The sequence below is a fragment of the Erythrolamprus reginae genome, chromosome 7 (assembly GCF_031021105.1).
Source record: "Erythrolamprus reginae isolate rEryReg1 chromosome 7, rEryReg1.hap1, whole genome shotgun sequence".
NCBI classification, from domain to species: Eukaryota; Metazoa; Chordata; class Lepidosauria; order Squamata; family Dipsadidae; genus Erythrolamprus; species Erythrolamprus reginae.
Genome location: NC_091956.1, coordinates 86,842,818 through 86,858,397, shown reverse-complemented (window position 1 = coordinate 86,858,397; position 15,580 = coordinate 86,842,818). Strand labels below are relative to the sequence as shown.

The following is a 15,580-nucleotide window of genomic DNA, read 5'->3' as shown; positions in this document are numbered from 1 at the left end:
ATAAACGAAGTGAGCATGCATGCTCCCATTTACAAACCACTAGGGAAAGTGAATACCACCTCTGATTGGTAAGTTTTTAAATGCCCCCAAATAAGAGTAAAAGTACATAAAACTAGACTGAAATACCCGATTATATTTGGCAGAAATATAATCCATATGTTGATCCGTTGGCCACTGATCGAATGTGATAAGTGATATTGGCAGGTGAGTATGGTTTTTATTAGGGTTTTAATAAAGTATTTTAAATTGTTTTCAATGTTGGGTTTTTTGTTATATGCCGCCCAGAATCTTTTGGGAGTTGGGTGGCATATAAGTTACGAAAGAAAGAAAGAAAGAAAGAAAGAAAGGAGGGAGGGAGAGAGGGAGGGAAGGACAGAAAGAAAGAAAGAAAGAGGTGAGTGAGTAAGTGAGTGAGCGAGTGAATGAATGAAGGAATGACTAAATAATTGTTCTCAACAGGTGACTTAAAAATATGGGTCAGCGTTGCTAAGTTGCATCTCCAGACAAGTTGCTTAATTAATGATCCGGAGCTTTTGAGTGGCATGGGAGAGGAGGCTTTATTGTTCTTGTAGAACGAACAATGGGTCTCCGCAGGGTTTGCTCAACGGAGTCAAGATGTAATGGCGCAAAGGAAATTCTGACAGATGGAGACATAACATCTTCCCTAGTTGAATGGTGATTAATATCATATGCCAAGATTAATTTCCCGCCAAAACAGGCCAAAAGAGTCTTAAACTAATTCACTACTCAATCTATTTAGAAATAGTGAGTCTGTCAACTATATACAGGGAATTCACCCCTTGCTTCATCGGTTCAAAGCCAGGCTTGGCCAACAACCCATGTGAAACACACACAGAAAGACAAAATTAGCAAGCATCAATTGTTCATCTCTGCGTCAGCTGGGTCCAAGGCAGGGCATCCTATTCACCAGGGACATCACTCAAGCTCCACAAAGCATTGGTGGAGGGGAACCGGAATGGGAAATTAATAAGAAATGAACTCAGCGCTATTCTTGGAAGCCTCCCACACCCTGCGGAGGTATTATTTCCAAGAATAATTCTGCAATCTTGTTAGATTGCATAGTTTTGTGACTGGAGGGAGAGGCAATTCTACTTTGAAAAAAACACACAGATTATTCCTTTGTGGGATTGCTGAAAATTTATTCAGTTGTATATTATTTAGGGATTATAATAAATTTATTGAGATACTAAATTAAGAATGTCTGGAGTATCGACAATAGTTTTATTGTATTCAAATGGCCCCGAGAAGAGGATAAAACTACAAAAAGTTTTTTAAAAGTTTTGTTTATAAATATGTTTATAATTTGATTCTCACCAAGAAGCTAAAGGTAAAATGGAATCAGTTGCTCCTGGTTTTTAATTCTGAGCTTTTAATTTAAACCCTAAAGCAGGAGCAAGTAATTTAGAATAATACCAGAGACTCTCTTACTCCAGGGTTATAAAGATAGCTGTATATTTAAAAAGCCACAGACTGTATATTAAAAAGTTTGATTATGATGACCAATTTCAATATTTTGACCCTGGTCAGCTAGTAGCCCTGTGGCAGCCATGACCCACTGGGCATTCCTCGCCATCTGTCATCCCAGCAAGCCCCCATATCGAAGAGTGAAAACTAAAAAATTTAAAAAGACACAGATTTGGGTCCCAAAATATAATCACATGATCCCAGCACATTTTTCAAGTTTCATATACGAGTCAATGCCAATTGTTTGAATTTTGGTGACTTGACCCTGGGGATGCTGTAATGGTTGTCAAGTGTGAAAAATGATTGTAAAGTAACTTTTTTCAAAGATGTTATTTTGAATGGTCACTAAATGGAGTGTTGTAAAGGAAGGACTCCCTGTACAGCTGTAAATTGCAGACGACCTATATTTAAAAGCCACTGTCCATAACAAAATGTAGCTATCCTGTTTAGGAGTCTTGAGCCAAGAAAAAGGGAAGTGGGTAGACGGACAGAATTAGGACAGAGGGATAAACATAAAGAGAGGGAGAGAATCAAGATCACGCGAAGGGTTAATACCACTTTATAAGGCCTTGGTGAGGCCACGCTTGGAATATTTGCATCCAGTTTTGGTCTCCACAATGCAAAAAGGATGTTGAGACTCTGGAAAGAGGGCAGAGAAGAGCAACAAAGAGGATCAGGGGACTGGAGGCTCAAACATATGATTCAGCATGTGAGTTGCAGGAACTGGGTATTAGTTTAATGAAAAGAAGAACCAGGGGAGACATGATAGCAGGGTTCCAATATCTCAAGGGTTGCCACAAAGACGACCGATTCCTTATTCCATTCCATTTATAGCTTTCATAGCTTTAAACCTGTACAGGTTTTGAAAAATTATTTGGATGAAACTAAAACCACTAAAATAATCACTTTTGCACACACACAGTAATTGTGAACATTCAGGCTGTTGGTGATTGATAAATTAAACATGAAGTATCATTTCACAATGTCCCTTTTATCCAATATATATATATATTTTAAATGAGTGATATATGAATACGGAACTCTCAAATGACGTAAGTGACAATGCTATAAAACCAGTCATTTTATTGTTTACACTTCTATAAATAGTTTCGACTACACAGTAGTACTATTTTAGTGCTGGAGGGTTGATTCCCCCCTCCCCCTTACATATTTCCCCCCTTAAATTCACCCACAATCTTGTAATTTTACCATGGAAAACTTCAGATGTAGCTCTGCAGAATTAGTCTCAACATTTATAAGATACGTTAATAGCCACTATTCTAGAATTTTTACAAAGCACCATATCTGATAAATATAAAGGGGAAGATTTTTTTTAAAAAAAGGACCCATCTTTGTTTTTATTAGTGAAACATCATCCCTTCCTTCTTCGCTAGCTGCTGCTCAAAGCATTGCTCCCTTCTTCCTCCTCTTTCCTTAAGTTTCCAAGAACAATTCCTGCGAGAAGTAAAATCCCCAGATTGCGGTTTGAAGAGAACTTGTCCCAGCAGTCTTTAGGGTTGTTAATGTCCAAACGGAATATCTGGAAAAGAGACCACAATGATTCGTCAACACTTGCCCCTGGGCAAATTTCAGAATCTGTCAAGGGCTCTTTCATCTCAGGCAACAATGAATGACACCAGCTTGGTTTAGTCTGGGGAGGCAGAAGGACTCCGGCCTTGAGTAGGGGGTTGGAGTGGAACAGGGACCTCCAACCTTGGCAACTTTAAGACATGTAGACTTCCACTCCCAGAATTCGGGGACTTGAAGTCCACAAGTCTTAACGTTGCCAAGGCTGGAGGCCCCTGGATTAGAAGGACCTCCAAGGCCCCTTCTAGCCCCATGGACTTCTCCCCCCCTTCCTCCCACCGTGCCCTTCGCTCTGGTCCCGTCTATCAACCCCCCCCCCCACTGCACAAGCTTCAAACCGACATTATACTTATCTAACCTGGTTTCCCCAACAGACGGCCGCAGTTGCCAGCGCTGCGTAGTAGGGGAACGTTTGACCACAATTGATCCCCGCCAGGGTCAGCCCACCAAGCATTGCGCAACCGAAGCCCGAGAGCCAGTATTTCGTCTTTTCCCCAAAGAGGAGCGCTGTAGACTTCACACCCACGGCAAGATCGTCTCTTTTGTCCTAAAACAGAAAGTGGGAAAGTTGTCAATTTGGAAAAAAAACAAAACCACCAACCACAAAAGCAGTTTACAGTAGTTTGAGGCTAAGAACAGGTGCTAGACCAGCCCCCAAGGCTTTCACACGACCCACGTGCAGCCATGAAGGAGATGGGGATGATCATTTTTAAAAGGCAAAATACACTGCTCAACAAAACAAACCCTCAAACAACCCACCCTAGACCCCAATGGATGAAATGTTCTCATGGAACCCTTGGTTCTGTACCAAGTGGAATGTGCTGACAACATGTGAAACTGACTGTCAATCAGTGTTGCTTCCTAAGGGGACAGTTTGATTTCACAGAAGTTTGATTGACTTGGAGTTATGTTGTGTTGTTTAAGATAGATAGATAGATAGATAGATAGATAGATAGATAGATAGATAGATAGATAGACAGACAGACAGACAGACAGACAGACAGACAGGTGATAGATAGATGATAGATAGATAGATAGATAGATAGATAGATAGATAGATAGATAGATAGATAGATAGATGATGGACGGACAGACAGACAGATGATAGATAGATAGATAGATAGATAGATAGATAGATAGATAGATAGATAGATAGATGATGGACGGACAGACAGACAGATGATAGATAGATAGATAGATAGATAGATAGACAGACAGACAGACAGACAGACAGACAGATGATAGATAGATAGATAGATAGATAGATAGATAGATAGATAGATGATGGACAGACAGACAAATAGACAGACAGAGCTTTCAGAAGTCTGTTCGCTGTTCTTTTTAAGCTGAGCTGCAGTGGTGCTGAAAACGCCACCATGAACGTTCCCTCTGTTAAGTTCTGTCGGTGCAAAGACTCACCTGTACCTGACACACCCCAAAGTCCACCCAGTGTCCAGGTGGAGCCCTTGACTACCAACCAGGTTCCTGGCATGAAGTGAGAACCAAAACACAGGCAGCTGCAACCGCGCATTGTGGGCCATTCAAATGCCGGCGTCTCCAGTTTCCACGGGAGTGAGATTTCCATAGCAACCCAATTGACCCGCACTCTCCCATCTCAACCCTCTTTTATGATTAACAAAGGGGGGGGGGGAGTCACCTGATGGGCGTAAATAGTATCGTAAAGCAAAGTCCAACAGATGCTGGAGAAGTACAGGGGCAGGCAAACAGACCAGTTGCAAGAGCCGTGGACCGCTGACCAGCCGAGTAAGGCTCCCCAATTGAAGACCAAGCCTAAAAGGAATAAGGAGGAGAACAAGTCCTCGTCACCATTGGCTAAAACAGCGGGCGGCCACCTTACACACTCAAAGAGCCACGGAGGTCCTAACCGGAAGGCCCCCCCCCAACCCCCCTGTTCAATTCTGCAGCTGACCGGAAGTCTGGTTCCCCCACCATAGAGTCTCCTCCTAGCCTGGCATCACTCATGGGCCCCACCCGCTACGATTGGGACTGGGGATCCGTTAGGACTTTTTAGGGGCTCCGGAGGTCGGTGTGGGTGGATTGGATCTGCCGGACAGACAGATCTGGTCTCATGATTAAGACACCAAACTTGAAAGCAAGAAACCATGAGTTCAAATCTCATCTTGACCAGGAAAGCCAGCTGGGAGGCCTCTCTCTCTCTCTCTCTCTCTCAGCCCAGCCCACAGGGTTGTTGTTGTGGAGAAAAGAGAAGTGTCTATGTTCACTGCCTTGAGGTATTTGTAAGAACTAATAAAGGCAAAATATAAATAAGTGAATAACGATTAAAAATAAATATTTTCTCCACTCCGGCTGCATCCGCAGATCAAGCCCAGGGGTTTTTTGTCAGGACGTTTCCTTCAATTCCTGGCAAGCAATGCTCACTAAGGACCACAGTTCTGCAACACAACTATGGCAACAACAACAAAAGGTCACAAAATTGGGTCTGCTCATATGTAGACCACTTCAAGACTGGCCTGGCTTATGACCAGCAGTGGGATACTAGCTGGAGGGCGAAACTGCGCTCACTGCAGGGCCAGTGCAACTTTGCTTCTGCACCTGTGGAGGTCGCAGCATCGCGCACGGAGCTGCAAGTGCGCCTGCATTTCAGCGAGGGGTTTTTTTGCTTCTGCACATGCCGGAACACAGGCGCACCTGTGGCTCTGTGCGTAATGTTGCTACCTCCACAGGTGCAAGCACTTAGCTGGCCCTGCAAGCCCTCAGCACTGGGGCTAGTAGCCTCCCGCTGCTGATGGCTGTAATTCTGGGCTCAATTCCAGTGGCAAACTGAGGTCTCGTGGGCCCATAAATAAGACGAGGCTCTTGCGTATTCTGTATTTTTTAGAGAAAGCCAAGAAGCAAAGTTCTCCATTATTCCAGGCCCTTCTACTAGTTGCCTAACTGATGAATGAGACATTACGAATGTACATGAATATGCATTTTTAGGGAAGGGCCCCTCCTTTCCTTTCGTCATGTTTGAGGGAAATGAGTCAGTCTAACTTCATGAGGAAGCCGTTTCCAATGCACAAAGTCCTGAGCCTCCCGTCGCTCGGCCTGTGACTCATGGGGAACTGTTTTCATTCCAACGTCTCTTACACCAGACGCTCGGCGAGAAGGGAAGAAGAGGTCAGGGGGTCAAGTGATGGTACTACAGGGTCAGGTTGTGAGTTCCAGGCATCAACTACTCGGTTACCAAAGTCGTATTTCCTGCAGTCGAGTTTGGAGCGGTTTACTTTGAGTGTGTATCTGTTGTGTGCTCGTGTGTTGTTGTGGTTGAAGCTGGAGTAGTCGTTGACAGGAAGGACGTTGTAGCAGATGATTTTTATGGGCTGTGCTTAGGTCATGTTTAAGGCGACGTTGTTCTAAGCTAAATCTTCACTGCTGAGTGGAAACCAGAGGCATCAAAATAACACACACACACACACACTATAGCCATTGTGCTGTACTAGCAGAGTTGTGGTTGCCTACTCAAGTTTAGACCCCCCAAGTGGAAGACAACTGTGCCAATTTTCTCTCTCCCCTCAGGTCTGGGAAAATAGGATTTGAAGCCTATTTCTCAAACTTGGCCAATATTTTAGTCACCAACAGGAAATTCATTATGGGAATTACAGAGTTGGGTTCTTGTCAGCATAGAATGAAGAAGACAGGCAGCCGACGTCCGTTCTCCCGTCCACTACTAGGAAGAGATCAGCAGGGGAGCAGTTTGGAAGCAGCTGCCTAAATTCTGGGAGTCCACAGTTGCCCCAACAACTTAAGCTGCATATAAAGTGTAAATGCTAAATTCTAATTCAAAGAGACAGGTCTCATTCCTTTAAGGGACCGGAGGCTAAAACATAGTGGCTGGAACTGGGCCTGGCTAGTCTGATGGACAGAAGGGCCAGGGGGGACAGGAGAGCAGCCTTCCAGTATCTCAGGGGCTGCCCCAGAGAAGAGGGAGTCAGTCTGTTCTCCAAAGCCCCTGAGGGCAGGACACGAAGCAATGGGTGGAGACTAAACAAGGAGAGAAGCAACTCAGAACTAAGGAGACATTTCCTGATGGTTAGACAGTGGAACAACTTGCCTCCAGAAGTTGTAAATGTTCCAACATTGGAAGTTTTAAAGAAGAGATCGGATGAGCAATTGTCTGAAGGGGTGCAGGGTTTCCTGCCTAAGCAGGGGGTTGGACTAGAAGACCTCCAGGGTCCCTTCCAACTCTGCTCTGCTCTATTTCCCCCTACCCTCTACTCTACTGCAAATGCTCTCTGCAAAACGTGTCCTATGAATCCAAGGCACAGCCCACAGTTTTTATTTATTAGATTTTTATCCCAACTTTACTATTTTTAAAAAACAAGTCAAAGCAGCGAACACACACAGTCCTTCTTTTCCTCCTATCTTCACCAAAACAACATGTAGGTATGTAGGTATGTGTGTGTGTGTGTGTGTGTGTGTGTGTGTGTGTGTGGATAGATAGATGCACTAGATAGATAGATAGAGAGAGAGAGAGAGAGAGAGAGAGAGAGAGAGAGAGGTTTTTCCCCCCAAGTCCCAGTGAGGGTATGGCTAGCTGATGAGGCCAGAACAAGGCCGAAATAGATCTACCCAGACACTTTTCATGCCTCAAGTGAATTAGAATTCCCTGTGCCCTGGCTTCTAGCCCGGTGCCTTAACCATTTCATTGAGGGCCACATCAGGGTGGGGTTTAACCTTGGGGGACTGCAGGGGCAGGGGCTGCCTGTGGTGGCCCGAATGTCCTGCCAGTGAAAACGGAACCCGAGAGGGCTGTGCGCTCGGCCATTTGGACTGGTCGAGGCACCGCAGGCTGCTCCTTGGCTGTTTCCCTGGGCCAGACCCAAGCCTTCCTTAGGGGCCAGAGGTGGCCAGTGGGCCTGGTGTTTGACACTCTCGCACTGGACAAGACTGGCCTTTTCTACTATAAGGTAAAACGCTTTGGAAGCAGCTACAGCCTGAGAATAAAACGTTTTAACTCCTCCGGAGGGGAGGGAAGGGCGTCAAATTGCTTCTCCTGCTAATTAAATTCACCTTGGGTCAAGGGAAGCTGCCCATTCGTATGGAATGGAAGTGGCTGAACTCACCTAAGTAAAACTGCGGCCAGTAGGTTATTCTCTTCATTAGTGGATACGTCACCACCAGAAACAAAGAAGAAGCACCCAAAATTATGCTGGGGGAAAAATCGGAAGCATTAAATGACAAATCACGGTTTTCTCCAAGTAGCCTCTAAAGCAGTGGCTCTCAGCCTGGGGGTCGGGGCCCCTTTGGGGGTCAAATGACCGTTTCACAGGGGTCACCTAAGACCTTCATGGGGAAAGACAAGTTCTCCATGGTGTTAGGAACTAAAGCTTCTATTCTGGCACTTTGGGACCTATTTTTACAATCCGACCAATCAGCCGTTTACAGTGGGGCTGTCCCTCTGACCTCCCTGCCAATCAGCTTAAAGCTCTGTGGGGAGAATCGGCGCTAGGCTTATGGTTGGGGGTCACCACCACATGAGGAACTCTATTAAGGGCTGGCGACATTAGACAGGCTGAGGACCACTGCTCTAAAAGGTAGGGGGGGAAGGACAGATTTTGCAACAGGGAAGAATGTATGAAATATACTTCGCAGACACTTTAGGGCAACCAACCCCAAAACTCTGCTCATCTATTCATGATGACCAAGATGTAGCCAGTCTTGCCTCCCCCTGGAATTCCTTAACTAAGGCCCTAAAAGGATAAAGGGATTTTGGTTTCTAGAACTCATGTTTTCAGACACGTTAAACGGGGACAACACACAATTAAGAAGGCCCCCAATGGTCATAACTGGCCTAGGCCACCACTTTTCTTCAACGCACTCACCTGTAATAATTCAAACACAGCAGGACACCCAAAGCCAAGCTCAGCTGCGTACCCAGGAACACCAGGGCTTGAACATGGGTCAGCTCTCCCGCTGCCAGGGGCCGGTTTGCGGTTCTCACCACCTAAAAATGCAAACAATTATTTCGAAGGCTGCACTGCACTGGAGGGGTCTAAGACCCTTTGCCACCAGTTCTACGCATGCGCAGAAGCGTTCCGGGTTGGTGTCCGGTTCTAAGAACTGGGCCAAACTGGGAGCGACCCTCCACTGCTGCATTCAATCACTGACCACACATACAGTATGTACCAGTTGCGGGATCCATTCATTCATTCGGTAGACCAGGGAATGGTCTACCATTCATTCCCTCGGGTGCCATAAGAGTGCAAGTGTGCTCCTCTGTGCATGCGCAAGTGCCCACACGCATAGTTCAATGCCTGGGGAGGGCGAAAACAGCTCCCCCTACTCCTCTGGAGGCCAAAAATGGCCTGTTTCCCAACTTCTGGTGGGCCCAGCAGGCTCGTGTTTCGCCCTCCCTTCCCTGGAGCCGGGGAAGGGTAAAATCCCCCTCCCTTATCCTTCCGTAGACCCACTGGAAGCCAAAAACACCCTCCCGGAGCCTCTGTGCAAGCCAGAAACCAGCTGGCTGGCACACACATGCACGCTGGAGCTGAGCCAGGGCAACAGCTCAAGTACCAGCAGATGTGGCTCCGTGTGCCACCTGTGGCCCCCATGCCATAGGTTCACCACCACTGCTGTAGACCATGGGTACAGTATATACTCCCTACAAGCCCATCCATAAAAAAGTCTCAAGCAAATTCAAATGTTCAACGAAAATATTGTGAAAAATGTGCCACCTCCAGATAAGCCGACTTTTGAAAACTAGCATGCTTTCATTTTCAGAACCGGTTTGCAATTATACATTTTTTAATGGTATTTTGGTTTAAAATTCAAGGATTGGCTTATCTGTGGTTCTGTTTGTATACTAGCACATATGGATTTCAAGTATTATTGTGTAGACGTGCAGATAAGCCAACCCCAATTTCTGATGTATATTGTGGCACCTACAGGGCCCTTGGTATTTATGGTAATTTTTTTATTTTCTGGATTTTGAATGTAGGGCATTTCCACCTCTTCAGGAAGTGGACTATTTAAATATTCCGTACAGTACTAGGATATTTGAAAGCAGGGTTAGCTGAGCGATCCTAGTCTGATGTGGTTTGTGCATAATACAAGGCATGCTTGCACATCAGATACGCCAAAGCACATAAACATAAACATTGTATTGTGAGCAAAAGGTTGAAATGTGTTTTTGCAAAGAGGCATCAAATATTCTATGGAACACGCTTCTGTTTCCATGTACACCTTTTTCATCCCCGGGGCGTCTTACAACATATAGGAAAAACCAGTAAATTACAATAAAATCAATCCAAATAAATTAAAATTACAAAGCAGGTAAAAATCCCTAATTAAAAACCAGTCACACCCATTCATACAGCAATCATACAATCATTTGTTGGGGTTCTGGTCTAATTGGCCCCAGCCTGACGGCACAGATGAGTCTTGAAACTCTTGCGGAAGGCGAGGAGGGTGAGGCCAGTACAAATCTACTGGGAGAGCTGATTCCAGAGGGCCGGAGCCACCACAGAGAAGACTCTTCCCCTAGGTCTCACCAAACGCCATTGTCTGGTTGACGGGACCCGGAGAAGGCTGACTCTGTGGGACCGGATCGATCACTGGGATTCATCTGATGTGGCAGGTCCCGCAAGTAATCTGGTCCAATGCCAAATATATTTTGTTGTTCGGAAAAGTTGCAATTTGCATGATGCCCAAACCCAGAGAGAACAATAAATCATGGTTTTTCAACTTGGCTTCTTTTCACCAGTTTAGATGAGCCAATATGATAGGAAGAATGCCTGTGCCTTTATAATATAATAATGATGATTATACGATTATAATATGATTTTCTAACATCACTTAAAACTTCAAATACGCTTTCAGATATCTTGAGGAGAAATTATATGAGCTTTCTTTAACTATGGTTAATTGAATAAACCACAGCAAACCATGGTTAAATAAGCTTATACAGTTTCTCCTAAAGACAATAACCACCAGAAGTGAAATAAACAAATTATCTATTGAGTCAGGGTGATTATGGGTGTCCAGAGATACACAGGGAACATGCATTCACACTAATTGCTTGGAAACACAGAGCGCGTAAACACTTGTGGCTGTTTGAGAATTTCCACCTTGGATTATTGTATTCCAAGAATAGGAATATTGATCTGGAAGGAGCATTTTAGAACAGACCTGTTGCTTCACTTCAGATATTTAAAGGTTGGGAGCAAGTTGCAAGGTTGCAAGGCCTTGGTCTCTTCAGCCTTGAAAGACGGCGTTTAAAGAGGGGACTTGATCGAAGGGTATAAAACCATGCATGGGATGGAAAAGGTGGATGGAGAAAAATTATTTTCTCTATCGCACAATACTAGAACGAGGGGGCCCTCCCTAAAGCTCACAGGTAAGGGGAGGACAAATAAAAGGAAATATTTCTTCCCCCAGAGGGTCCTTGGTTGATGGAATTCCCTTCCAGAAGAGGTCGTGACAGCTGTCAGCCTGGAGAGCTTCAAGGCAGGATGAGACAGATTCATGGATGCCAAGTACATCATAGGTGGTGATTGAAACGGATGTCCAAGTGCCGCCTCTATGTTGGTTGAGACAGGCAAGGTTTCCCCAGGTCCCATTTGTTGGGGGTCAGGGGAAAGGGAGGGTCTGGCCTTCTCTTTCTGCTCAAGATCCCCCTGGCGTTTTTGGCTTCCAGAGAGCCTCCGGGGGGGTGGGGGAGGGCGTTTTTAATCCTCTTCCGGCTCCAGGGAAGCCTTTGGAGTCTGGGGAGGGCAAAACATGACCCTGCTGGGCCCACCAGAAGTTGGGAAACAGGCTGTTTCCGGCCTCCGGGGGGCCTCTGGGCGGTTGGGGGAAGCTGTTTTCGCCCTCCCTAGGCACTGAATTACGGGTGTGGACACTGGTGCTTGGGTGATAGTACGGCCACACGCTCTTTTGGCAGCCGAGGAAGAAAAGATTGGCCATCACTGAACTGGACTCTCTCTCTCTCTGTCTCTCTCTGAGAATTCCTAGAGAGGGAAAGTGGGAGAGAGGAAGGACGGGAACTCATGTTCCTTATAATGACCATTTATTTAATTAGCTCCGACTCTTTTCTACCTTTTTGTCAAAGTCCACGTCCCACATGTCATTTATAATGCAGCCAGCCCCACGCATCAGAACTGAGCCAGCACCAAACAGGAACAGGAGATTCCAGGAGGGCCAACAACCTGGCTCTGCCGCCAAGGATATGCTCCAGGTACAGGGAAGATACAGCAGCCAAGTCCCTGAAATTTTAAAAAAATAAAATATGAGAAGGAACAGAAATTGAGAGAGGCAGAATTTATAACCGACACATGCAAAAATCATCCGTTCCTTAGTTTAAGTCCGAGACCTTCAAACTTGGCAACTATGGTGCAGAGAATTCTGGGAGTTGAAGTCCACAGGCCCTAAAGTTGCCAAGTTTGAGGAGCCCTGGTTTAAGTCTTAAGCTCGTTTGATTTTTCAATATTCTTTTCTGATTTTTCTTTTTAATTTGCCTTTTTCCTACGCAGAAAAATGTTACACCAGTCTTATTTTGAGACACAACAGAGACACAAATGATGCTTCACTTGGGAAGAGTAACCTCTGAGCAAGAGAAATAGAGGCCAGCAGGCCCTGGAAAATTGTTCAGGATTGATCAGCCTGTACACGTATTGTTTGACATTTAGAGTATTTGTGAAAGCATTTTACTCCCTCTGGAGGTCAAATTAAATCATACAACTCCAGTAATAGGTCTGCGGTCAACATCACCCCCAGGGAAATACGAAAACAAAAGACTGAAAAAGATATTTTCAATATCAAAAGCTTCATCTATCCACTTGCAAGTTACATTTTCAGAGATATTTCATAATGATGCATCAGATACATAAAATAGGAGAGGGAGAGGGATAGAGTAGAGTAGAATAGGAATAGGAATGGAATAGAGTATAGAATACAATAGAATAGAGAATAGAATAGAACAGAACAGAACCGAATTCTTTATTGGCCAAGTGTGAACATACAAGGAATGATGAGAAAACACTAGATTGTCTGAGGGGTCAATAGGCAATGAGGAAACAATCAACATTAATAAAAAACTTAAGGATACAAGCAACAAGTTACAGTCCTAAGTGGGAGGAAAAGGATGATAGGGATGATGAGAAAAAACTAGGAGTAATAATAGTGCAGACTTAGTAAATACTTTGACAGTGTTGAGGGAATGATTTGTTTAGCAGAGTGATGGTGTTCCGGAAAAAACTGTTCTTGTGTCTAGTTGCCTTGTTGTGCAGGGCTCTGTAGCAAAGATTTGAGGGTGGGAGTTGAAACAGTTTGTGTCCAGGATGCGAGGGGTCAGTCAATATTTTCCCCGCCCTCTTTTTGACCCGTGCAGTCTACAGGTTCTCAATGGAAGAAGGCAGATTGGCACCAATTGTGTTTTTTCTGCAGTTCTGATTCTCCTCTGAAGTCGGTGTCGGTCTTGTTGGGTTTCAGAACCGAACCAGACAGTGATGGAGGTGCAGATGACCGACTCAGTGATTCCTCTGTAGGAATTTATGACCACCACAGCATTCCCCACGATCACACCACCAAAATTCCGATGCTTGGTGACCGGTTCATCCTATTTATGATGGTCGAATCTTCTGCTCAGTGAAGTCAAGTGGGCAGGGCCCCCTCTCACTCACCCACCCACCCACCCAGGTGAATAATGTTAACAACTGCCTCAATTCCCTTCACAACTGTAGCAGGAAAGAAGGTAAAATGGGGCCACCCTCACTTAACACATGTTAGCAGCATAAATTTTACATTTATAGGTGTTATGTTTGTACCTTTAAATAAAGGCGACCGCTGATTGGCTTAAACGCAGCCAAGGGAAACCTTGGTGCGAAAGTTTTTAAAAAGAGGAACACACCGCTTTCCCCGTGCCAAGCAAAGGTATATAAGGCGCGGCTTTGGCCGTTAGCCAGTAGTCACTTTCCTACCTGCGAGCTGGTCACTTCTACTGTTCCTGTTGCCTAATCTGATTTAACAATAGGTTCGACCATGTCACAAGATCCAAAGTGGATGATGCCTAACATCAAAAACGTCATCCAAAAAGCACAAGTCAGGGAGCTCAAACTGCCCCAGGAGCTGCTGGTCCAGTTCTACAGAGAAATCATTGAGTCGGTCATCTGCACCTCCATCACGGTCTGGTTCGGTTCTCTCTAACCCAATAGGACCGACACTGACTTCAGAGCAGAATCACAACTGCAGAACAAAACAATGGCTGCCAACCTGCTTTCCATTGAGGACCTGTAGACTGCACGGGTCAAAAAGAGGGCGGGGAAAATACTGACTGACCCCTCGCATCCTGGACACAAACTGTATCAACTCCCACTCTCAAAACAACGCTATAGAGCACCGCACACCAAGACAACTAGGTACAAGGACAGTCTTTTCCCAAACGTCCTCACTCTGCTAAACAAACGATTCCCTCAACACTGTCAAACTATTCACCAAGGCTGCATTGACCATTGTCTCCTTGTTCCCACCACCCGTCTCCTCCCACTTATGACTGTCACTTGTTGCTTGTATCCTTACTATTTAAAGTAATATTGTTTGTTCCCTGTGACAATCAAGATTCTTGACCAATGTCTCTTTTTCTTTTATGGACACCGAGTGCATCTGCACCAAAGACAAATTCTTTGTGTGTCCACTCACACTTGGCCAATAAAGATTTCTATTCTATTCTCTAATATTCTATATTCTCTCTTCATGGCCCCTGTGACCCTCCCAGTCCCCCCCTTCCCTCCCTCCCTCTCCTGCCCCCCCTCTGGGCTCGGGAGGGCGAGGCGGCCGCGCTCACCGACGGGCCTGTCCAGCCGCGCCAGGCGCAGGTAGGGCCTCAGCCAGAGTGGCGCCGCCTCCACAGCCGCAGCCGCCGACGAGAGCGTCCCGGCCAGGCGGCTCCTGGGGCCCGCACCACGCGGCGCCTCCCCGCTGCTCCACGAGGGGCCCGGCAGCGTCCCGAGAGCGGCCGAGGGGCAGCACGGACCCGCCCTTCCCCGGACGACTCGCCAGCGGCAGAGCGGCCCCGCGGCCCCCAGCACCAGGCGCGCCAGCCCCATCGCGGCCCCGTGACGTCACCGGGAGCGGGGGGGGCTTCGTTTCCTCCTCCAAGAGCCAATCGGAAGCGCGAAAAAGGAAAGTCCCGCCTTGCCATTCCGCTGCTCCGTATAACAGGCCTGGGTTAAACAAAGCGGTACTCATATATCCCTCTGTATGCTCAAGGTCAGCCTTGGTTCAGCACCTGCCCGGACGTTGGTGGGGCGATCGGTCACGTTGGGAGAACCAGAGGGGACCGCGTGGGGAACTTTGAACTGGGTGGAGAAATTCACAGGATTCGGGTTTCTCCAAGATGCGCTGCCATGGCTCTATGAATGGGGATCGGGGCTTTGGGGAAGGACACAGCTTCTGACTCCGATTTAATTCTCGGATGCTATTTGGAACCTTGACATAACGCTTGTTATGAAAGAGCAGAATGTCACTGACAGTAGGTGGAAACCAGGGT

General features: G+C 46.1%; 1 protein-coding gene across 1 annotated transcript; it reads right to left on the bottom strand.

Annotated features, from left to right (window-relative positions):
* Nucleotides 1–2,548: 2,548 nt before the first annotated feature.
* COQ2 (coenzyme Q2, polyprenyltransferase) lies at nucleotides 2,549–15,165 on the bottom strand. The gene is made up of 7 exons (XM_070758093.1): nucleotides 14,876–15,165; nucleotides 12,133–12,299; nucleotides 8,919–9,040; nucleotides 8,160–8,245; nucleotides 4,730–4,863; nucleotides 3,431–3,619; nucleotides 2,549–3,025 (listed from the first exon to the last, which is right to left on the bottom strand). The coding sequence occupies exons 1-7, from the start codon at nucleotides 15,135–15,137 to the stop codon at nucleotides 2,876–2,878; spliced, it is 1,110 nt and encodes a 369-aa protein (XP_070614194.1). The 5' UTR covers nucleotides 15,138–15,165; the 3' UTR covers nucleotides 2,549–2,875.
* Nucleotides 15,166–15,580: the final 415 nt, after the last annotated feature.